Source organism: Mauremys mutica, chromosome 4 (assembly GCF_020497125.1).
Source record: "Mauremys mutica isolate MM-2020 ecotype Southern chromosome 4, ASM2049712v1, whole genome shotgun sequence".
NCBI lineage: Eukaryota > Metazoa > Chordata > Testudines > Geoemydidae > Mauremys > Mauremys mutica.
The window spans coordinates 141,196,128-141,220,679 of record NC_059075.1 but is presented as its reverse complement, the minus strand read 5'-3'; the positions used below and the strand labels follow the sequence as shown (position 1 = coordinate 141,220,679).

The window sequence follows — 24,552 nt, the reverse complement described above, 5'->3', positions numbered from 1 at the left end:
CTCTCTTCTGGGGCTGGTTTTGAGTTTTGTTTTTTTTTTTATATTATTTTCATTGCTAAAGCACCACCATGGAGCTTGCAAGCCCAGCAGCAAACTGGCTGCCTTCCTTATCAGTGTCTTTTTAAAGTCTCTTTTAATCCCTTTATTGTGGAGAGAAAAGCAAAGGGTATCCGGCTACTTATTGCTGTGCTCCCGCAAGGGATGAGCTTTTCACCTTGGGATGACCTGGCCCAGGATTTGCTGTACGTCGGCAGTTTTTCATTCCCCCCCCCCCTTTCTTTTTTTTTTTTTTAGATAAGCCATTCATTAAAATTTCAGTGTCAATGCTGTGTTGCAGGATAAGAATCCTGCAAACAACACTGGATTGGGTTGAGTCAGTACCTGGACGAGAGGCCTTCAAAGCAAACCCTGGTGCTGCAGAAAGTAATACCAATGATCGTGTAGCACTCTTCCCTTTGAGTTGGTGTTGACTGAGTGCCCCAGCATGGCATCAGAGGCCCTGGAGGTATTGGGCTAGTTCTCAACTCTGGTAAATTGGCATAGCTCCAGTGAGGTCCATGGATCTGTGCCGATTGACACCAGCTGAGGACTCACCCACCATCTTTGGGATGAGATGTAAAAGAGAGGCCTTGACCACTTCTGGTCATTATATTTGCCCCGGTATCGTTGACATGAGCAGGTGTTGCTCCTGCAATCCTGGCCAGATTCCAGTATGGGTAATTGTGTTCTGCTTCCATAAATCCCCCCTTCAAGTTCCAGTTAAATGTGCTCTTGGCCAAACAGTGCTGTGTGGTATTGAGCAATCACTGTATATCACTCTAGAGGTGACTGCATTTCACTGGTGGATGAAGGGATCCCTGCATATCATTTGTATCAAGTAACGCTTTGGGATCCTTTGACACAAAAGGCATTATAGAAATAAAAGAGATTATTAATATAATAAAAAAGCTCTAATTAAAATTAATGAATTAGATGAAAATTCTAACAGCAAACAGCTGGCCACAACTCAAGCACTAAACTCAGACAGGCTGCTTTTGAATCGACTTCTCCCATTGCCAATCTTCAACGTTTTCCAGTCCCACATATGATGATGATTTAAATTGCCAAGTAAGCTGATTTTCTAACAAATGTGGCCGCTTTTTATTGGTTTCACTTATGAAAAACAGAACTGCAGGAGTGATAAATGTGTTGCCAATTACACAGTTGTTTAATTATATAACGTCAGTAGAACCAATATATACGGCTCCAAGATGTTTAGTAAAGAATTGCTTAATGTAGTTTATCATTTTGACTCATAATGAATTACTTAAAACCAGGACTGGCTGAAAGCCTCAATTAATTTTTTACTGTTTCTCTATAATAAAGCAATAGTCTAAATTAGTAATTAATTTACTTATGGGAGTGTCACTTTTTTTTTTTTTTTGCAGAATAAGTACAAAATGTATGTCACTTGTAGGGCTTTCAGCCTCAAAGCAGAGGCATTGGTGTTCAGCGAGTCTGATTCACAGCAATGGTGAAGGCAACTAGAGCTAGAGATAGGGGCACTGTTTCTTCAGTGGCTTGCTGAGATTGTTGTCCTCTGCTTACAGGTCCAAGGGAACGGGCAGCAGAATGTGGAGAAGGCCTTGAAGCTCTTTGCCCAGCTAATCAACAACAAGGTGTTTCTGCTGACATTCATCCGGACCCTGGAGCTGCAGCGTAGCTTCTCCATGCGCGACCGTGGCAATGTGGCTTCCCTTATCATGACGGGCCTGCAGGGAAAGCTGGAATACGCAACTGATGTGCTGAAGCAGCTGCTCTCAGACCTGATTGAGAAGAACCTGGAGAATAAGAATCACCCCAAACTGCTCCTGCGCAGGTAAGATGAGTGGCAGGGGGAGGAAGCTGCAGGGGCATGCCCAGATAAAGGAACCAACATCATGCAGTCATGCAGTTGCTGTCCCCTCTCCACCCAGGGAAGAGCCTTGGCGGGGGGAAGGGGTGGGGGCAATGAAAGCCGCATGGCTACCAGTGGCTAAAACACACACACACACACTGGCAAGTCCCAAAGAAAAGTTGCATATAGCAGGATCTGGCAGTGGGTAGCAAGGAAACCCCAGTCCAGACAGACCCTCGAAGTGCAGAACGAACTTGCCATGTGCAACTCCCATCATGCTTTTATTCATTGCTTTTCCACTTCCCTTGGCCTCTCAGATACTGAGGGGGGTGGGGGGAGATCCAGGTATGATCTTTCCATCTAGTTGCACTGGGAGCCCTGGGAAGGCTCAGCATGGGGGGAGAGTGGCTCCAGCCCTGGGTGACCCGGTTGACAGTAATAAGCGAGAGTGTGTGGTGGAGGTTTGGACAGCTTGACAGTTAAAACGCATTACTCAGCATTGGCAGGCTGACCCCTGACCTTCAGGGACATTAGCAATTTTACTCTACGTTTTCCAGATGTCAGTTTTTTTATTCCCAGCCCAGGTGGTTTCTTGGTGGGCAGCTCCCCTTGCTTCTAACCTGGTTATCTTGAAGAGATTGGATTTGTCACTTCTTTGTTATTCACTTTGGGGGATGGGAGGCTCGAAGGGCCTGGGGACCCTGCTCAGAGCTGGTTCCTTTTTGTCTTTGGCTGTTTTGGGTGGGGGTGCCCTGTTCTGTTGTGCAGAAGGAGGGGAGGAATGAGTGGGGTCAAGGGGGACAGTGGGGGATTAGGAGTGAAAGGGAAGTACGAGAGGTAATAGTTCTCTTGGATCAAGTTTAAGATGCTGTGCAACCATCCATGAAAACATATGATAGCGTTAACCCCATGTTTCTAGAGACAGGGAAGGGAAATGGATGGACTCTTAGAGGCTCCCGATGGAGCACTGCATTTTTCTTTCTGCCACCAGTCCATGTAGCATGACTGAAACTTCACGGTGTGCCAACACCTCCACCCCTAGAGAGTCCTGCTTGACAAATGGGGTGTCCTGGCGCCCATGAGGTGGAGTGAGCTGAGCCAGGACTGGAGGCCTCCTCTCATCATCACTGGGTGAAGGCTGACAGCACCATCAGTCTCATTGGTGCCAGATGACCCCTGAGGTTATGCTGGTATCTCAATGTCAGACCATTTCTCTTCCCCCTGCATCTCAGTCCATCTTCCAGCTGGGCTGGCAGGGGAAGCAGGTGCCAGATGGAGGAAACTGGCTTAAGGGTGAGAATAAAAGCAAAGGGATTCCTTTGGGATTTGGAAATGGTGTGGGGGCTGGAGGGAGAATGATCTGGGGCAATCTTGGCCAGTATCCTGCAGCCTAACTGATCTGAGTGTGTGAAGGCACCATAGTCATTGAGACAAAAGCACACAGTGTGTTTCTTAGAATTCACGTTGCTCTGTGTTTGATTCTGCTGCCAGTCCCAGCTCTTCTTCTGTTCAAGGCTACGTTAGTGCGGCGTTAGGGCAGACAGGCACACACAGAGTTTGCTGTGGAGGCTCTTGCATCTTGGCCACATTTCTTTCGTAGAGTAGCACCCTGCTTGTCCAAAGAGAGTGGGGGCAACATGGAATTAATTCAGGTATTTTGGGATTTGGAAAAGAAGGGGAAGCTTTTGATGTTACTGTAAGTGATGCACATAAGGAGACATCACTTGAACCCAGAGTAGTGGGTTCCACTAAACCTTAAAGGCAAACACTGCCCATGAGTAATACAAAGTGCTACAGTGGGCGCCACTCACCCCTCAGTATTCACTAGCCTGCAGTGTCTGATTTGGACAGTGGTATTTGTGGAATATCTTATTCTAAATATGGGGAATATGCTGGTGAGCCAGGGGCAGCTCTAGCAATTTCGCCACCCCAAGCACGGCGGCACGCCACGCGGGGGCGCTCTGCCGGTCGCTGGTCCCGCGGCTCCGGTGGACCTCCTGCAGACGTGCCTGCGGATGCTCCACCGAAGCCGCGGGACCAGCGGACCCTCCGCAGGCACGCCTGCGGGAGGTCCACCGGAGCCGCCTGCCACCCTCCCAGCGACCGGCAGAGCGCCGCCCGCGGCATGCCGCCCCAAGCACGCGCTTGGCGTGCTGGGGCCTGGAGCCGCCCCTGTGGTGAGCTCACACATCGTATCACAGCCCACTGGCTATCGCTTTTTTAGGGGCACCCACTGCACAAGAGTGAGTGTTACTGGAGACATAACATTGGTGTTGTGCCTGTAAAACACTGGCCATCCAGTTGCATGTTTGCATTTAATTATTGTTTCAGAGGTTGAAGCAGGAGAGCGCTACTGCAGGGACCACAATAGGCATGATCTCGTTTGAGCTGATCTGTTCGCTTTTTGAGTGCAGAGCTTTTCTAATCAGCCTGTGCCAGATCAAAGCGAAAGGGAAAAACCTTGGCATTTATGCTTTTTTCATTTTAAATGTGAGGGGAATTGTATGGGGAAAAAGATTCCAGAGTTATAAGCACCTGATTGCATCCCTTCATCTGTGTCTATAAATTGCTTCATTAGACCGCAAGCTCGTCAGAGCAGGGACCTCCCTTCTTGCATGTTTGTACAGTACTGCCTGCTTTTGAGCATCTGCTAAGCCGGGTCCAGATATTCTAGAGATGAGCATGGCATAAAAGCCTAGATGGACAGGGTAAGTAACAGACCCAGAGTCTGGGCTGGCAGGGAGAGAGCAGTGGTAAAACACCTCCACCTCACTTCAGACCTTCTCTGGCCTGCATCTAGGGGTTCAGCCTCCCTGGCCCAATCAGTCCTACCCATCTCTCATGACGCTGCGCAACAAAAGTTGCAGTGTCACTGTGGTATAAGGGCTTTTGTTCTATGTATCTAGGTACTTACTTGACCTTCATCCCTACAATATCTGTGCACCTCAGTCATTAATAGATTTTATCCTCTCAGCCCCCGCATCCAATAAGGAAGGAACTTCCCCGTTTTATTGTTGGGGAGCTGAGGTAAATGGCAGCTGAAGTGACTCACTTTAGGTCACACACACAGTCTGCAGATGAGACAAACATTGAATTCAGTAACCTGGGTCAGATTGGGTCCCATGACTCTGAGGCAACAGGCTGCCTCCTATTCCCGCTTCCCTGAGCCGTCCGTGTCCCTGCACTCGCACTGACAGCATTTCAGGGCCCTGTCGCATAGGAGTCCCCTGGTTCTATTCCACTGTGTCTCAGCTTTGGCCCATGGGTTGCTGTGCGATGCAGGAAGGGCCTACTCTGTGCTCACCCACTGTCCACCAGTCCACAAATGGAGCCATCGCTACACTGAAGCCATCAGCCAAAAGCAACGGGGAGTATTCACAGCTTGGGGGAGTTTTCAGGGATTCCTCCAGCCACAATGAATATACTTGGCAGGAAATTGCTCTAAATCTGGCCGTGTTTGCAGAGGCAATAACTCATCTCAGAAATGGAAGCTGCGTTAATTTCCCCCGTGGTTTGATGAGTCGCTGTGAAAGCGTCTCCAGCCTCAGCCATCAATAATGACTTTTCACAGTGCTCTAAAAATACAAGGCTGGTGATCTCAGCACTATTCCCCTCCCATCTCCTGTCCCTCACCCCATTACCACCACCAGCAGGTTTTGCTCATAACACAGTGAACCACATCAGAGCCCGCCTAGCAATGTCATAGTCCAATTGCCAGAGACGGAAAAACCAGACTCAGAGAAAGGGCCAAACCCACAGGGACTGTGTGTGGCAAGCCATCACTCTCTTTGAGTTTCTGCCGGCTTGAAGCATGTATGATTTTTTTCTTTGTTTCTCAAATTCAGAGGCTGGAGGGATTGTGTTGGATCCAGCCCTGAAATGGGAGCAGTTCAGACCCAGAGTCTCTCTACAGCCAAGGAAAGGAGTTAAGCCAGGAGCAAATGTTCTTCTACCGTAAAGAAGGCTCCGAGAGAAAACACAGCCACTCCTTTGTGTGGCTCTTATTTTGGCAGTCAGAGGCTGGGGGTTGAGCTTTCAATGCCGGGGTAGCTAATGTGGTCTGACCAGCAGTTTTATGCAATAGTGCCCCATCCTGAAAGAAGCCTGAACCAGTGATCTAGATATGAAAGTCTCCATATCCTATTCCTAATCCCCCAAGCCATCCAGTCCCCTCGGTGCAGCCCTGCACTGACATCCCCCTTTCATCCTTTGTGGTACATTGGTACCAACACAAAATTGTGAGATAAATGTGTTAATATAAAAGATGACAAGTCACCTGCTGAAAGGTTGGGATTCTATCCTGGTTCAAACTTCCCCACAGGGCCACCCAGAGGATTCAGGGGGCCTGGGGCAAAGCAATTTTGAGGGCCCCTTCTGTAAAAAAAAATTGCAATACTATAGAATAGTATATTCTCGTGGGGGCCCCTGCGGGGCCTGGGGCAAATTACCCCACTTGTGCCGCCCCCCGCCCCTCCTCTGGGCGGCCCTGCTTCCCCAGTCAAACGCTTCTGTTTCCATTAGCTGCTATGAACATCATGGTAAATGGTAAACATAATTTGGGCTTGTAAATAGACTGGGCGTATGGTTGTGAATGGGGTTATTTCTCACCCATCAACCCCATTTGGTCATTTAAAAGGCTCTTGTAGCATATCGCCTGGCTTTGCTTTGCCATGTAAACACAGGCTTAATGTTACCCTTTTAAGAATGGGCTCATGAGGGCACTTTCCTGCTCTTCTCTGTGGAATTAAACAGCCAATTCATATTCTAGACACAATGATGTGGCCTGTTTGTTTCAAATGCCATTTGCAGAGTGAGGGTGGAGCTGCCTGAACCCCTACTCCCCCACGTGCCGGAGTGTCGAGCGAGTATGTCTTGCATACGGCATAGCCAGCCACATGCAAGACTAGTATCGGTACTTGGCGCAGATGATGTCATTCCAATGCATACACAAGGAGCTGGGGGATGAGGTCTCCTCTGCAGCAGCAGTGGCATTTGAGAGCCTGACAGTGGGGCAGGAGGAGGTGGTTATTGACTCTGTTTTATCAGAACTGAGTACCCGTGGATTAGTTCTGTGAATTATCCTCCCAGATATGGCAGGTGATGCAGGGAAACCAAATGAACCCTAAGAGCCTTCATTATCCTCCATTTAAATTTGCTTTTAATTTGATAATTCTCACTCCTGGGCATTACCAGGGTTTTTGCAAATGCAAATAGTTGCATGGCTGCAGAAGAGCACATGGAGGGATGCCTTACAGATCCAACCTTCATATGTGACATGCTTACACTCGATGGAGCTACGCCTCCAAGTTCCAATCACTTCCTCCTACTGAGGCAGACTGTCTGAGTTCTAGGTAGTTCACTCGTGGAGGGGGCTTTCAGCTGAGACCATAAAACACTTCCTGCCAGCTGTGCATTGACACCGAGGGCTTGATTTTCCCCTTCTGTTACACCAGTGTAAATCAGAAGTAGCCCTGTTGATATCAGTGGAGTTACACTGCTGTAAGTGGGAGAGAAACCTACCATAAGACACCATGGCATTTTTTGTAAAGGGTTAAGGGGTTTGTCCCACCGTCTTCAGTGCCAATTTCCTCTCCCCTATTGTTAAGCATGTGAGCTGGGATTTTCAGAGGAGCCCAACAGAGTTAGCTACCCAGCTCCTGATGAAATTCAATGGGATTTGGACACCCGTGTTCCTTTGAACATTCCAGCTTTCTTGCCCGCGTTGCTGGTGCCCCAAACACAGAGGGTGGCTACAGGTTCAGTGTATCATTTGGCAGCATTTGGGATGAAACGCAGGTTTCCAATCCACCGGCCTAATGAACGCTGAGAACTTTCTGAAATTCTTCTGCCACTGCACTAGTCTTGGTGCAGCTTCACCAGGGCTTGCAATGAGGAAAGTGACAGCATAGTCCAGCCACCAGCACGTTAGCACCATGTCATCTGGATGTGCCCTGAGCAACGCCAGGCAACATGGTGGTGAAAAAGCTGGAGCCTTGAAGCCTGTTGCTAGCACAGACAGAGCTGCACTGAGGCTAAACCAGCGGTGGGAGAATTTCAGAAAATCCTCATTGTAGATGGAGACTCTGCAGAATCTCTGTCCCCTGCCTTGTGTGACCCAGGCGTGGTACACCAGTGTCTGGCATTTATGGAGAGACCAAACCACCCATTGCTCCTATCATCCAGCTGGTCTCCTCAGGTGTCTCCATGTAGGAAAAAAGAAACTTCTCCAGCACCACTATCTTTTCCCCCTTTCTGTACATCTGTTCCATCTCCCCCTTTTGTCTGAGAAATGGAGCACCTGCTGCACATTTATAAAGTACCTGCTTCCCTTTTGCTACTGTACCAACCTGGACTGATGCTGCTTTGAGGGATGGAGGGTGGTCATGTGGCACATACACATTCTAGCAGCAGCAAATGGGTTAGCAGTATGTAGCAGTCATTTAAAAGAGGCAAGAATGCAAAGGATCCAGAAGAAACAAAGCCTAAGAACTTGAAAGCCAGCTTTGTGGTGTGAAGATCCAGATGTTTCAGTTGGAAACCTACAAAGTAAAGGTCTCTTCCAGCCCTGTGGGTCTGCGAACTCCTTGGGTATTGTTTAATATGCAAAACAATCCAAGTTAGAACATTTTGTCCTAAGTTGTTAATGAATGAGAAGCCACAAAGTGAGAAAATATTTTATTTTACTTTTGAGCTCTCTAGTGGCAGCGCTTGATAACTGGGGTTCAGTTCCTTCTTTCTTTCTTTCTTTATTTTGCCTCTCTGCTCTTCCCCCCTGTGGGAGACTGAAGGAAAGCTGACATTAAATCAAATGACTGTCCTCATCCCTGGCACAGGGAGCATAGGCAGTTCAGAGACTAGACAAAGCAAGGGAAAATTAGTAACATAAATATTGATTTTGGGATTTTCCTGGTCCTTTTTTGTTTAGTTTTATTCCCAGCACCCCAGTGAGTCAGAGGAGCAGCCATAGGTTTGGTTTCTGGCGTCAGGCTTTTTTGGAAAGTTGCCTTCGTTTATGTGGTCAATATGAAAAGGGTTTTCTCTGAGTCTGGGGATTGTTCCCTGCTGCCTTAATCCTCAGGAGTTTATTTTGTATTTTCAGAGACAGATCTCTAACAGCATTCCAGATACCAGGCCGACCACGGAGTAAAAAATGATACCTGCTGAGGGGCTAGTGCAGTACTCTGAAGGAGCTGTTTCTGCAGCTCCGCAGACCTCTTCTGACACAGCAGAGGGAAAGGGAGGTCACTCCAAAACACAGCAGAGTTTAAAGGATGGCTTGCTGAGACCTCCAGCACGGATCAGATTTCAAAGACTAACCATGGTAGATGAGGGCAGGGAAAAGATACACAACAGGCTATGGCTTGTGAAGAGCTATGCGCTCTCCAACTCCTTGGACCCCTTGATGAAGGAAGTGGCTTTTTTGCTTCAGCTAAGGAAAGAATTCGAGCATGTTAACCCTTTAAGCGTTGATACCTTCTTCAATGACAGCTGTACTGCAGGTGTACAATCGAGTCAGTGGAATGTTGGGACATGCTGGTACTGTCAGCAATAGTTAAGGGATTAATGTAATGTTTGTTCTCAAAATTTTTTAGAATGTATAAGCGTGAAGTATTGTAGTTGTGTATCTGTCAGGGTTAGAACACAGTACCCTAAGAGGGCTATGGCATGGCGCGAGGCGGGGGGCGGGGGGTAGGTTCTGTCCACAGTAAGAAGAAACCATGTTATAACACAGTTGTGCCACACAACTGTTTCACCTGATTATTTTTGTAGCATCAAGAGGGACGGTATGTTACATTCTGCATTAATCTGAAATTAACTTACAAGAACTGGTCACGCTGTATGTTAGTAATATTCATTAGGAAGTTAGCCCTTTCTCAATTAGCAAACATTTCACAGACTGATCCTGATTTTTTTTCTACCTTGTTAATATTCACCAAATAGTCTGCAGGAATAGTTGTCAGATTCCTGCAGACTATTTGGTCCCTCACCAAAGGCTCTTACGTAAATTAAGCTGTCATGGGATAAAAGGGAAGGTCCTTTCATGGATTGAGAATTGGTTAAAGGACAGGGAACAAAGGGTAGGAATTAATGGTAAATTCTCAGAATGGAGAGGGGTAACTAGTGGTGTTCCCCAAGGGTCAGTCCTCGGACCAATCCTATTCGATTTATTCATAAATGATCTGGAGAAAGGGGTAATCAGTGAGTTGGCAAAGTTTGCAGATGATACTAAACTTCTCAAGATAGTTAAGACCAAAGCAGATTGTGAAGAACTTCAAAAAGATCTCACAAAACTAAGTGATTGGGCAACAAAATGGCAAATGAAATTTAATGTGGATAAATGTAAAGTAATGCACATTGGAAAAAAATAACCCCAACTATACATACAACATGATGGGGGCTAATTTAGCTACAACGAGTCAGGAAAAAGATCTTGGCGTCATCGTGGATAGTTCTCTGAAAATGTCCATGCAGTGTGCAGAGGCAGTCAAAAAAGCAAACAGGATGTTAGGAATCATTAAAAAGGGGATAGAGAATAAGACTGAGAATATATTATTGCCCTTATATAAATCCATGGTACGCCCACATCTCGAATACTGTGTACAGATGTGGTCTCCTCACCTCAAAAAAGATATTCTAGCACTAGAAAAGGTTCAGAAAAGGGCAACTAAAATGATTAGGGGTTTAGAGAGGGTCCCATACGAGGAAAGATTAAAGAGGCTAGGACTCTTCAGCTTGGAAAAGAGAAGACTAAGGGGGGACATGATAGAGGTATATAAAATCATGAGTGATGTTGAGAAAGTGGATAAGGAAAAGTTATTTACTTATTCCGATAATACAAGAACTAGGGGTCACCAAATGAAATTAATAGGCAGCAGGTTTAAAACACATAAAAGGAAGTTCTTCTTCACGCAGCGCACAGTCAACTTGTGGAACTCCTTACCTGAGGAGGTTGTGAAGGCTAGGACTATAACAATGTTTAAAAGGAGACTGGATAAATTCATGGTGGCTAAGTCCATAAATGGCTATTAGCCAGAATGGGTAAGAATGGTGTCCTTAGCCTCTGTTCGTCAGAGGATGGAGATGGATGGCAGGAGAGAGATCACTTGATCATTGCCTGTTAGGTTCACTCCCTCTGGGGCACCTGGCATTGGCCACTGTCGGTAGACAGATACTGGGCTAGATGGACCTTTGGTCTGACCCGGTACGGCCGTTCTTATGTTCTTATGTTATGTTATTCTGTGGTGTTCTCCTGCTGTTTGATCTGACTATTTGTTACTGGCTCTTCTTTATTCGTGGCTGGTGGTTGGTTGCCTAGGTCACGTGCTATTGTTTCTCCTCTTTGATTGGATGTATGAAAAATTTTAAACAGAAGAACAGTGAATTGGAACTTTCCAGCATGAATTTTCAGACAGTTAATCATTTGTGATTCAATTATTTGGGATTTACAGACATTTTCATGAATAACCTCCAGATGTCATATACTGATAAGTGTGGATAATATAACTCCTGGTGTCCTAGCAAATAGAACTCATTGCTTTTGATGGCTGAAATACTGGTGAATCTGTAACTTCTGCTTACTATTCAACGAGCTTTGTGGTGAGCACAAACCTTCTTACATTAGTATTGTCATCTCTATTGCAGTAAGAGCTGGAGAGTGCTGGGAACTATACAGAGACACAGTGAGAGACTGTCTCTGACCCAAAGGGCTCACAGTCTGACAAGACACCATGCAGCTTTTAGCGACAAGGCCTTGTGTTGACACAGCCTTGTCGCTAAATGTCAGCATGTATAAACGCTCTTTGTCAGTACTTTTGCCGACAAAATACTTCCAGCCCCGCGAGCGGCATTAGCTTTGTCAGCAGGAGAGCGCTCCTGCCGACAAAGCTGCGTTCACACTGCCACTTGGGTCGGCAAAACTTTCGTTTTTCGCGGGTACTTAAAAAAGCCCCTCCACGAAAGACAAAACTTTTGTCAACAACTTCACAGTGTGGACATCCCCTGAATGAGGGAAAGGAAGCTGTGACCCAGAGAGGGTCACACGGCAGCCCCGTCAGCATTTCATCTAGGACTAGAACCACGGTCTCCTGAGTCTCAGTTCAGTTCTACATCCACAAGAGTAGACCATGGTGTCTCTCTCGTTATGACTCTACACTCATGGTTTTTAATGCCCTACGCTAAACAGCGCCTGCAGCGTTGTTTACACTGGCAAAAATAGGGCCCCTAATTCATTACCGGGGCTGCTGTACTGCTGATAGCACTAGTCTAGGCAAGGCTAGTTATGCAGGGGGCTGCTCAGGCCCATTCAGAGCAGAGTTGTGATGAATTAAATGCCAGTAGCTGCCTGGAGCACTCTCTGCACTAGCCGCCCCAAGCAAGGGTGGGAAACTTTTCAGAAAAGTGGCTAGTGTAGACACAACCTGAGGCTATGGCGAGTCACCAGTTGCCCTGTCTAGACAAGGAAAGCCATGCTTTGCAAGATGGAGTGGGCACGTCAAAGGGCAGCTGCTTGTTGGTTTCAGGCCCAGCAGTTGCTGTTAGCGATAGCTGAAATTGGGACTAATCCCAAGTCCTAAAGGCAGCTTAAGAGTAATGCTGGGCAGGATCAGAAAAGCCCTAGTGCAGGGAGAGCTAGACCACCTAGGACAGGGATTCATTTACAGCACATTCTCAGCTAGCACAGCTGGCAACAAAAGAACCATCCTTGTCCACTGATCTATAGCCATGCTAGCAACAACCACTTCTTGGAAGCCTGCCTGACAGCCGCTTCTGAACACGTTTGCAGCACAGTTCAGGGTCTCATAGATGAGGGGGCCCCTCGTCCTGTCACCAGCCCAGTGCTGCTTTCAAAAGCTTTTCCCCACTTCCGAGAAAAGGAACAGTGTCTCTTTAAAGAGAGACCAGCAATCCTGCAGAGCCAGCATTAAAAACTATCATTAGGAGCCATTGTATTTAAATTAGAGATAATCTTGGGCACAATGTGGGGAGAGAATGCTGGGTGGGGCTGCGGAGAAAGCTGCAATTTCCCCTGCCATTGTCACTCTGCTGTCCCTGATTGCCAGCAACCACTGCAAATTCCAGTGATTTACTGAGCCATAGGGTATAATTTGCACCACGTGCAAGGAGTTAAAGTGCCACCAGGCATCCCTGTCAGAGGGGCTCATGACGGGCTGTCAGCTGGTCTTTATTCCTTTCTGTTCCTGAGCAATCTGCATACACTTGTAAGCTAAATGTGGGAGGGGGCAGGGCTGAGGGACAATGATGCCAGATTCTCCAGTGCAGAATCTTAATGCTGTTGTGAATTTGTGCTCCAGATGGGCACTGTTGGCTGGGAGAGGGTGATTAGAAGATGGTCACATGGCCAAAGGCCTGTGGGAGAAGTGCAGCCCTATCTGCTAAGGGATGCGGTGAGTCTGTAAGGAGCGATACCTCACTCAGTTTGAGAGGGTGAGACTAGTCCAAGATATCAGTTTCGCTTTTGTCCATAGTTGCTTTTAAACTTCCCAGCTCTCCCGCACTATTGAGCTGAGGGGTCACTGGTGTGACGGGAAGTCATTTGTTTTGAGTTTTTTAAATAGACATGATGAAATGTCCTCTCGTCTTTTTCCAGGACCGAGTCTGTGGCTGAGAAGATGTTGACTAACTGGTTTGCCTTCCTCCTCCATAAATTCTTAAAGGTGAGGGGGAGACTGAGTGGAGATCCTCTTCTGTCTTTACCCAGTCTCCTTATACTTCCACAGCTCTCCTCCTGCCCAAGACCTAGTGGGTGACTCCAGCCTTTAAAATGCCTGACAAGACCTAACGTAAGGGGGAGACAATAGCAGAGCAGAGATCTGGAAATAAGATTTGTGCTATGTGCATCTGGAGCTGTAATTAAATTAGCGGAGTCTAAGCTAACCATCTCCGTGCTTAGCTTTGTTCAACCCTGAGGTTGCATGTTGCACATTTGAAATGTTCTTTGCATCACAAGCCTGCAATGAAGCATGCCTGGTGCATGTCTCCCTGTCTCCATTCAGCTGAAGGAACAAAGTATCATCACCATCCAGCAGTGAGCCCTGATGGGCTGCATGTGTAGGACACATAGGAGGCTTTCATGCCTCAGAAAAAGACCTGCCTGCATCATCTAGTCCATGCCCCACCCAGGAAAGTTTAGTTCCCTACAGTCAACTCTTGACTACTTTTTTCAGTATAATGTAAAATAACCCAGGTAATGGAGCTTCTACCACTTCCCTGGAGCACTGTGCGCATTGGATCTCTCTGATGGGAAATGTGCCCGCCTTACTGTTCAGTGTAACTTTCCTTGCTCAGTGTAATCCCATTTGACCTCGCTGTACCCCTTGGGGTACCCCAAACAACTCCTCTCCCTACATCATTCAGGACCGTGAAAAATTTTACACCCTGAGCACCATAGTTAGGTCAACCTAACCCCCCAGTGTAGAGGCAGTTAGGTTGACAGAAGACATCTGCTGTCTTCGGAGAGGTGGATTAGCTACATCGACAGAAAAACCCCTTCCATCGACGTAGGGAGAGTCTGCGCTATGGCGCTACAGTGGCATAGTTGCAGCACCATAGCTTTGCCTCTATAGCAGCTGTAATGTAGACATATCCTCAGATTCCTTCTCTCCAGCAGTGGGGAGGCAAGCCAAGGATGATACCCACATTGAGCAATGGGCCCTTGGCATTGGCTTTCCTCTCCAAGTGCTGCTTTGGCCCACAGACCTGCAGACACTTACTTTGGTTGTTAAGATTAAGTCAGTGGGACCGTGCATCTGCTTAAAGATAAGCATATGCATTAGGATACGGTCCTGCCGAAGAGGCACCTTCACCTAGATTTTGGTTTTGCTGTGTGTCTTGTCTAACAGGAATGCGCTGGGGAGCCGCTCTTCATGCTGTACTGTGCCATCAAGCAGCAGATGGAGAAGGGCCCTATCGATGCCATCACAGGGGAGGCACGCTATTCTCTGAGTGAGGACAAGCTGATCCGGCAGCAAATTGAGTACAAAACATTGGTGAGTTGGCTGTCCATGGGACCTGGCTTTGAACTGTATGCGTCATCTCCAGCTGTAAGTGACCTACTGTAAGTGAAGAGAAGCCATACAGGAATGGCAGGATATATGCAGCTCCAATGCCCCAGGGTAGAACGAGCTGCTTTGTGTCAGAATTGGTCCTTCATTGAAAGCACAAGCAGGAAATACACAATTTTATGGCCCAAATTCTCAGCCGGCTCAGTCCATACTCCAACATTGTGGCCCACAAGTGTTGCATGTGCAATAATCTGTAGGATGTAACGTTATGGGCCCGATTTTCAAAACCTCAGGGTGCCAGGGCCATGTGCAAATTAAGTATGTACCTAACTTGCTTGTGCAGATTGTGTGCAAACAGCCCTGGCTGCTAAAGTTTGGAAAATCCGTGTTTACATGTGGAATCACAGACCCTTGTCATCCTTTTTTATATATCTATAGCTCTCCATGCCTTTGCCCTCCCCAAAACATAACTCCAATGGACACCCTGAAGCTCTTAGTTTAATGAGCTTCCCAAGGAGACTCTAGATGCAACAGCTGTGATATGAATGTAGACTGTGTGGCTTTTCGGGGGAATTCAGTGTTAAGTGTCTCTGTCCCACGATGAACGTTGTCACTGTTATGCTGGATGTTTCTCTGAAGTCCTCTTGAGAGCTGTTTGGGACAACTTCTCCCTCTCTAGATCCTGAACTGTGTGAACCCCGATAACGAAAACAGCCCAGAGATCCCCGTGAAGGTGCTGAACTGCGACACCATCACTCAGGTCAAAGAGAAGATTCTGGATGCGGTGTACAAAAATGTCCCCTATTCCCAAAGGCCAAGGGCTGTCGACATGGACTTGGGTAAGAACATCCCCGCCCTGTGAGAAGTGATGGCGGGAGGGGTTGGGGAGAGGGGAGTTAGAGAGGTAGCCAGTATTGGGGTAGTTCCTAGAGAGATTTTTAATGTTCAGGAAGCTGATCGCATTGGCTAGAGCCAGAATGGCTAGCTCTGTGCACACTTGCTTTATCCTTACGTCCCCCGCCAAACACACACGACACTCCTCACCCAGTGGAGATGCTGTTTCTGCAGGACACAACACTGGGTCAGACTCCTTACCTGTCTTAGCCATTGCACACTGCAGACCCTGTTAATGTCCCCCCAAAAACTGTCTTAGTGGAGCGATTGTCCAGTGAGCAAGTGACTGACACCTCAGACCACCTTTAGCTTTTTACGCAAGGCACCTCCAAGGCCATATATTTACAGTAGTGGTGTGGGGGGGGGACCCTTAGTTCAGATAAACACCCTAAAATATAATTACATTCCCCCACTCTGGGGAAAATTCTGCTCTCAGCTGGAAGGAAGCAACCCACATTGACTTCCTTAGAGCTGCACAGGAATAATCAAGAGCAGAAGTCAGCCCCTTTCGCTGAACACCCCTTCCTGGGAGCTTGGCCTCTTAGAGACTCATCTCTCGTACAATGTCACATGAGACTGATGTGGACAGAAGAGGCAGGTGGCTTTTCATCCCTGACCATCGTGTCTGCTTGTTCTTCCCTTCCCTGCAGAGTGGCGGCAAGGCCGGATAGCTCGTGTGGTCCTGCAGGATGAAGACATCACCACCAAGATTGAGGGCGACTGGAAGCGGTTAAACACCCTGATGCATTATCAGGTAAGAAACCATCCTTGACGCAGAGCTCCCAGGAAGCAGCCAAGCGGAAGGGAAAGAAAAGCAGAAATTTAATTCCTCGGTGTCTCGTCTAACAAGACAGACAGGGAGGTCACGTTCTTATGATAAACCAGAATGGTTCAGTGTGCTCGTGCATTATACGAGAAAGCAGCCCTGACACACATCTTACAGAAACTAGCAGAGTTGAAAATTGACTAAATTAAAAATGCCAGCCTCTCTCACCAGATAGACTGGGTATGCAAGAGAGGACTGTGCTGTCATGGTTAAAGATGTGGGGGGCTGCAGATGGCTATCATGTCAGAGACCCAGGCCTGGAAATGGAAGCCTAAGTGAGAGAAAGGGGAGGGCAGTATAGGAAGGGAGAGGGGTTTCTGTCTCTGAAGCTTCGTCTATAGGCCACCAGGCACTATGGGGGCAGACTAGCTGCCTGATCCAGTGAGGCAGGGCACCAAGCTACATGGACAACTAGTCTCTTCCAGGTTTCAGAGTAGCTGCCGTGTTAGTCTGTACCCGCAAAAAGAACAGGAGTACTTGTGGCACCTTAGTGTCTTCCAGTTTCTCACTCTCAATCTTCCTACGTGTTGATTCTCAGTTCTCATTCAGGGGATACCAAAGGCACCTAGTTTTTAGGAACAAGGGGGCGCCGCCTTGACCCTGTGTCCTGTGCAGCAATCGCACAGCTTTAGCATTAAAGGCAGGCACAGAGGAGTGTGCCGTCAGTCAAGGGAATGTAGCCCCAAGCACAGTAAATGTAAACCTCAATATCGGGAAATGTTTCTTAGTTGAGAAGCAATGAAATTTGTTAAGCTCTGGAATGAGTCTCCCAAGAAAAGCATCAGGAGTCCCATCACTGGAGAAATTTGAAACTAGACAGGTCAGAATGCTAGAGGAGATGCTGCATCCCACAGTGACCAGAATGGACCAGATGACCTTCAAGCTTCTTTCTGTCTCTTACTGCTGTTATGCTCATGACACCAGCCAAGCATAGCCTGCCTTGGGTGAGAGTTGAGCCGCTAGAAAGTGTTAACTATGATAGGTCAGAGAGAGAGAGAAAGGTACGTACTCAGCCAGGTCCATCTGTCTACCACATGCTGGAATGTTCTGTTGGGGAGAAGGAATGTGTTGGAGTGTAACTGCATCCAACCCCCCATGAAACTGATTTCAAGTTAGTAGAGGCATTGCTCCTGAAGCCCAGTGCTTGGTACTGCACCCCTAATGGACTTTCATTCATCCCCTGTCCATAGCCTTCCTGTAGCTTCAACTTACCTCGCAGTACCCCTCCTAATTAGTCACTAATTAGAAGAAAGGAGGTTGGTGTAGTACAAGGACACTTCTTTTTCTGAGCAGAATGGTTTCTTAAAAGAAGTCGATCTTTCCATGAGGTACTAGTCAGTTGCCTTTAGAACCGAAACCTTTCCCTTTTTACTTTGCTTGTTTGTTAAAGGTGACTTGTCTCATGGCTATTCAGTGGCCTCTCTTTGAAAAGAGTTTCATGGGTCTTAGCTCAGTTCCTAGCAGATAGATACGACCACCACCGTTGGCTTTTAAGTTGGCAAGCACAATTTAGGATTGGCTTGGGCCATGTATCCTGAGGTCCGTGTGCTCACTTTGATTGAGCTAGTGTGCTAAAAATAAGTGTAGCTGCAGCAGGATGGGCTAGATGCCAGAGTATGTGCCTAGGGTCTCAGATGGGATTGTACTCGGGGTAGCTAGCTCAGCCTGCCGCCTACATCAGTGCTCTGTCTATCTACTAGGACATGCTGGAAGTGTTAGCTGAAAGACAAGCCCCTTACCTCTATACTGGGACACTGAATCAAAAGGATCAGTGAATTGCCCACAATTGACACAATTCCTGCAGCTCCTAAGTACTGTATTCTGTGGAGGTCTCCCGTTCAAGAACTAATCCAGCCTTACTCCTGCTTAGCATGATCATGCTTTAAGGTGGTACAGCTGCAGGTTCTAGTTTGTTGGACAGTATCAGCAATCATTTGTTATTAGGTTGATGATTTAATTCCAAGTCTTTCTCTTAATCCCACATTTCTTCATCTGCTCTTCAAGGCAAGATTTGTTTTTTCTGGGTTTTTTTATGATGATAACGTCCCACCTACATCATCATCAGCTGATGGTCTTGTCTACCCAGCCATTAATCTGATTTTCACGAGCATCCCCTGTATGGAAAAATCAAATAGAATTTAATAGGAAATGATCAGCTTTCTATAGATTATTTCTGAACTGTTATAGAATCGAATAGAGAGCTGTATCCCCCTGCTGCTGAATTCTGTATTCTGGCTTAAAAATACCTTTGGAAAGGGTCTCATTCTCTGTTAAATTCTCTAGGGCTTTTAGAAGAATTTCTGTAGAATCATACTACATTTCTGTAGAACTCTATCCCTGTTAAACTCTGTAGTATATGCTCACACAGACTTACCCAAGAAAAATGAACCACTCGGAATTTAACATCAAATGATTTACAATGGCTTGCGCAGGGTTAACTTGGAGGTAGCAAACCATGAAGAGACATCACTCACTGGGAGGCTGGAAGGGCTGAGAGATTAGAAGACTATTTTAAATGAAAAATTAGCAACAGCCAGGGAACATTCATATGGAAAATGAGACTCAGACACCTATAGTGGTTTGGCTACTGAATGTCCAAAGCTGGAGTTCATTAGCTGCTCTGGTATCCTTGCCAGGCCATGTCAATAAAGAAGGTATTAGCTGGACATCTTGTCTGTTGTTCTCCCCACTCTATTTTTTATCATTATTTGTAAAGGGGTTTCACATGGCATGTTTCAAGACGGCGAAGAACCAGAATATTTGTAAAGTTGTAAAACAAAGTCAGCCAATTTCTCGTGTGTCTCCAGGGTTCTATCGGAGTGTGGTGGCAGCAGGGCAGAATGGGAAAGGAATGTATGTTGCATCTGATGCTAATTTGGTGCTTTTTAGCTGCCCAAACTTCAGAGAGCGAGAGTGCTCCCTCTGTGTGTGTGGAATTTTTAATACTTCTCTCCTAGTTAACTACAGCTCTGATGAAACCGTATCCAACCACAGCAGCCTGGAAATTATTGCGTCTTTGTGTGAAAATCCAGAGCTTCCTTTGTATTCCTTGCACTGGAATGCTTAGATTTCACCTTAGTGAAATTAAACCAAAGTGGCAGCTAATAACAGCCTAAGAAAATAATATCACCACTTGATTGTTCCTTCCAGTGACTTAATAAATTGGGTGAAATGAGGTGGGGGCGGGAAGAGGAGAAATAACAGAGGTGTGAAGTGTTGTACTTAGCCAAATAGAAATACTTCATTTTTGCTGTGTGTAACATGAAGCCATATTATTATTATTATTTATTATTATTAATAACTGACATTTATACAGCTTCTTTCATCCTGAAGGATCCCAAAGCACTTTACAGATCATTATACATTAGAGATCATTTTCCTGCAACTAAGGTGGAATGTGCCAGCTATTTTGCACTGGCAGTAGTTATTCAAACTACCTTCAGTTTGAAACTGCAGGGGCAATTTAGGGAGGTGGAATGTAATCATCTCAGTTGAAGTTTGCCTCAACACCACTGTGACTCCACCTATATTCAGGGAGGGTGCTCAGGATTCCATAGTGACCACGTGTGGTAAGAATCTTGGTTTTCTGTCTCATCAGGCGGTATTGCACTTCCTTGCATCAGGGTTGTTATTTGTATGGCAGTAACCACATACAGGCCTCTAGTGAGGGCTCCATTATGCTAGCCACTGTACAATCTGCCCCAAAGAGTTTATAATCTAAGTTGTTGTCTAAGCCATGATGCTTGTGTCTCCTGTAATGTGACAATTAGATTTAAAGTCTCTGGACCTTGCAAAAATAGGGAGTCTTCGTGGGGGGGGGGGGTTAGAATGAGGAGGAGGAATGCATCCAAGAGGAGGCTCAAACAGAGCTGTGCAGGATCTTGCAAAAGATATGAAGTTCAGACTTGTTGTATTGGGCAGCCACTGGTGAGCTTCAAAGGAGGGGATGACAGGGGCTGATGGAGTGACGAAGGTCATTTTAGCCGCTGCCCTTTGGACAGAATGGACGGAAGAGATAAGGGTTTCATTGAGCCCATAAGGGACGAGGAGTTGACCAGGGCCCAGGCGTGTGTTTTGGCCACAGGGACAGAATCAAAGGGTCAAATTTTCGGTATGGTGTGGAGAGTCAAGTGGCAAGATGTGACGAGAGCCTGGAAGTGTACAAGTAGTAGGAAGTCAAAGATGAGTGTGCAAGGGATGAGGCTGACAGGGAGGGAGGTGATGTGAAGAATAGTGCAGGAAAATGAAAGTGGGAAGAGGGTTTAGGAGGAAGAATAAGCAGCTCATTTTACCCATCCAAGACGGTTTGTGAGAGCGAATCCGATATGCCGCTGGTCAGAGCAAGACTAGCATGGAGAGAGAAGTTTGAGTGATCGGTGGAGAGATGATAGATGAGTGGGTGTCACTGCATGAGAAGAGGAGGAGTCCTTAATAAGTTCTCCAGGGAAGCACCTACTCAGACCAGTATCCAGATTTATGGAATAATGCACCCTGGCTGGTAAATTGAGTATTTAGAACTAGGGGACAGATAATTTAGGATAAGGAGGGGATGTTTTCTTTCTGTAACCCATCACCTTCCTCAAGTAAATCACTGGCTGAGCCCTAGAAGGCACATCAACCTGAAGATACTGTAGGGTTCACTTTCCTATTCCCCTGCCATACTGCATCATAAGGTTTTCAGTTCAGAATTTAAAAAATGCTAAGGTCTATTCCATTGAAATCTGTAGATTCTTAATTAATGAAGATAAGTTAAAAACTTCCAATGACTATTAGATTTATAGGGAGGGTAAAATTAAACGCTGCCACTAAAACCTGCTATAACAGAATCTCGTTAGTGCTAATGTTCATTTATAGTTTGACTTCCCAGCATTTAATCCTTTTTTGGTGTAATAGAGGGACCGACAATTTAAGATCCTGAAAGATGGTTTTATGACTTGTTCAGCTGTAAATCAAACTTTTAAAGTTCATAAAAATTGTTAAAATAAAAAATGGTTTAATAAGAGTGTTTTATGGTCCATAACATTATTATAGCTGTTTTATTCCCTTTGCGTTACTACTTTAATTGGATTGCAACAATTCTTCAGATTCTCCGTTTTTATTGGATACAATATAATCTTAAATCAAAATGACCAAAAATGTCTTCAATATGTCTTCATTTATCATCCCTTTCCTTCAGGGCCTTGAATCCAGCAGAGGACGCAACAAGATAAAGAGGGGGTATCTCTCTTGTGTTAAGAAAACAGCAGGCTAGTGTGATTTGGGTTTTTTCCCCTTGTCGTCATGAACAAGGTGTCATTTTGTTAGCTCCCTGCAAAGTCTGGATTCTAAAACTTACAGCCTTCACTGTTTGCTGCTTAGCAGGCAGTGTTCTACATTCCAAAGGTGGCATCAGCAGCAGTGCCTCCTGGTGGTCTCATCTCACTCATCCGCTTTCTTCTGTCTCTTTGCCTTACCAGGTGTCAGACCGCTCTGTGGTGGCTCTCGTTCCTAAACAGACCTCCTCGTATAACATCCCCGCCTCTGCCAGCATATCTCGAACCTCCATTAGTAGATACGGTAAGAAGCAGGGTTAAGTGCTGGGGATTTAAAGGCTCACAGGCAGCGACCTGACTTTTCCACTGCTAGACTCATCTTTAGACTCCAGCCTGGAATCATTAGTGGAACAAGCTTTTTGGTCTCAGCTCGTAATTTTGCTTAGTTCCAATCAACAAGTGAGAGTATCCTTAACTCAGCATGCAAGATTTTAAACACATAGGAATTGGGAATGTTATTTGCATAGCAGTATGGGTAGGCATTTTACAGACCATGCCCTAAAGAGTTTACAGTCTGAATAATTGAGTCTGTTAGATGCCAAGTGCACATTTATAGCTTCGTATACACAGTAGTAATAATACACCTTCATAAAGGATGGTGGAGAAGTCCCTGGCGCACAGGTTTTTTTTCAGCTCTTCCATTCTACGGACTGTTTAGCCAAAGAGAGCTCTCCTGACAGACCCACTTCCTTTCCCAGTTTCCTGGCTCTCAAAATCTTTATTCTGAGTACCATCACGGAAGAGTTCTGCAGAGCCATCTGAATGGCGTGAGACCCGTCAGCTAGCAGAACGGTATTGTGGCTCTATGCACCATAGCAAGGGTTGTTTGCCACCTATAAAAATCAATGCAAGTAAGAGTTCTTAGTTCCCTTTGTTCTTCAGGTGAAGTGGGGAGGGGACCCAGATTGGGGAAGTAATGCCAATGCTTGTTCATCGGCATCAGGTGCAAGAGCATTTGTGAACTGCAAGTATGCATGATCTTTGCTAACGTTAATAGTAATAATTCTAATTGTGCAGACAAAATGCAAATGAGGATGCAGATTTACTTTCCATATTATGCATCAGTACAGAGCCATGTTTAAAAATAGAATTACTAGATGCTTTCCAACCTTCCCCCCTCCTTTTCTCCCCCGTGCCTTAATTAAATTGGCTGGAATATTCATATTTGTCTGCGTATTAATCAGGGATGAAAACTTTACCAACTTTTGTAATAACTGTTATATTCCCCTGTGCTGATCCCCTTAACTCTTTCTGGTGCTGGGAGAGGCGAGTGGAGACTTGGGAGGCTGAGCTGGCCACAGCAAAGCAAGCATTTGAGAGAGAGAGATAGTGTGGTGGTTTGATAGTCTCACCAGAACGTTTTGCCACAGGCTGAATGGATAGTGGGTGGGTGGAGCCAGGATAATACATTTCCTTGGGGAACTGAAGCACCTCGTGTCACTAAGCAGTGAGTGGGGTGATTAAGGAAGCACCTTACCCATGCTCCAAAGAGGAGTCTATTCCAGCTCCCCAGGAAAGGTTGGGTGTTGAGCAAGGGGGTGAAAGTAAGGGGTGTGATCAGGGCTCCTGCAGGGAAGCAGTGGCAGTGGCCACTGTTGGAAGACAGGATACTGGGCTAGACGGACCTTTGGTTTGATCCAGTATGGTCATTCTTACATTCCTCCCCTCCCCTGACCCTGCCTGCACAGGGGGCAAAAGGATACAAGCACACACTGCAGATACAACCTATCACTGGTCTGCTGTTTAATTCAGTCACTTCTTAATTTGATTTTTTTAATACGTTTGAACCACATCCCTTGTTTTAAAAATAACGCGGCTTCTGCCCTGTTTGGATTGGGCCAGGCAGCTGCAATCAGACTTGCCGGGAGCTGACATTAAGGCCCTGATCCTGCAAACTCTCATGCACCTGCTTAACATGTGAGTAATGGCTGTGCTTTGAATGGGACTGCGTGTGAGTAACTCAGTTTAACCAGTTAGGAAGAGTCCCAGAATCTGAATATGGAGCTCTGTGACGGTAACAGATGACTGTAGGGAAGAGTTGTGTGCTATCCACATACTGACACTCCCCAAGTGCTCCCTTGTGTTGTGCAGTCTCCGTTTCATTTCATTTTTCTTATTTCACACACATACATGGACCTGGACTGGAGCAGAAGGTAGCAGGGGGGGAGAGATACTGGGAGGAGGATAGAGTACATGGCGTTTTACACTGTAATAAGAGAGTCTGAGCTGCTCAAGTTTGCTGAAATGACACAGTCACCTTGAGGAATGTGTATAAAATAAACTTGCCAGATTTTAAAGGTATGATGTCACGGAAAAAGTGTTCAAAAGTGTGCCCCTCCCCCTTACAAAGTCATCACATGGACATAGTTACCCAGTCCCAGTGGTATCTGAGACACCACCAGGCTTCTGTGTCCTTGCCCAGAAGGCAACATCACTACCAGTGCAAGCTGCTGGAATGATGACCCAGCAAAGGTTAGTACTTATAACAAGAAAGCAAAGGTTTGTTCAGCCCCGGGTGCCCAATCTGATTATCATAAAGGCAGCCTTCCACCTCCCTCTCACAAACGGCCACTCTCCTACCCTTTCCCCTGGACAAGGGACTGCTCAGCTGGAGTTAACCCC

The 24,552-nt window shown here is 46.3% G+C and overlaps 1 protein-coding gene and 1 long non-coding RNA gene across 3 annotated transcripts in view; one reads left to right on the top strand and one right to left on the bottom strand.

The window, feature by feature from the left end:
• The window catches only part of PLXNA2 (plexin A2), a 312,269-nt gene that overhangs the window by 277,271 nt on the left and 10,446 nt on the right, over window positions 1-24,552 (top strand). For both annotated transcript variants that reach the window (XM_045013587.1, XM_045013588.1), the window contains 6 exons: window positions 1,590-1,858; window positions 13,485-13,551; window positions 14,737-14,883; window positions 15,578-15,737; window positions 16,443-16,546; window positions 22,075-22,174. In XM_045013587.1, coding sequence (XP_044869522.1) covers window positions 1,590-1,858; window positions 13,485-13,551; window positions 14,737-14,883; window positions 15,578-15,737; window positions 16,443-16,546; window positions 22,075-22,174 — 847 coding nt within the window. The remainder of the gene's footprint in view (window positions 1-1,589; window positions 1,859-13,484; window positions 13,552-14,736; window positions 14,884-15,577; window positions 15,738-16,442; window positions 16,547-22,074; window positions 22,175-24,552) is intronic.
• LOC123368650 overlaps window positions 18,651-24,552 on the bottom strand; it is a 48,553-nt gene continuing 42,651 nt past the window's right edge. The window contains exon 3 of the long non-coding RNA XR_006578852.1: window positions 18,651-18,732. This is a non-coding gene — a long non-coding RNA (uncharacterized LOC123368650). The remainder of the gene's footprint in view (window positions 18,733-24,552) is intronic.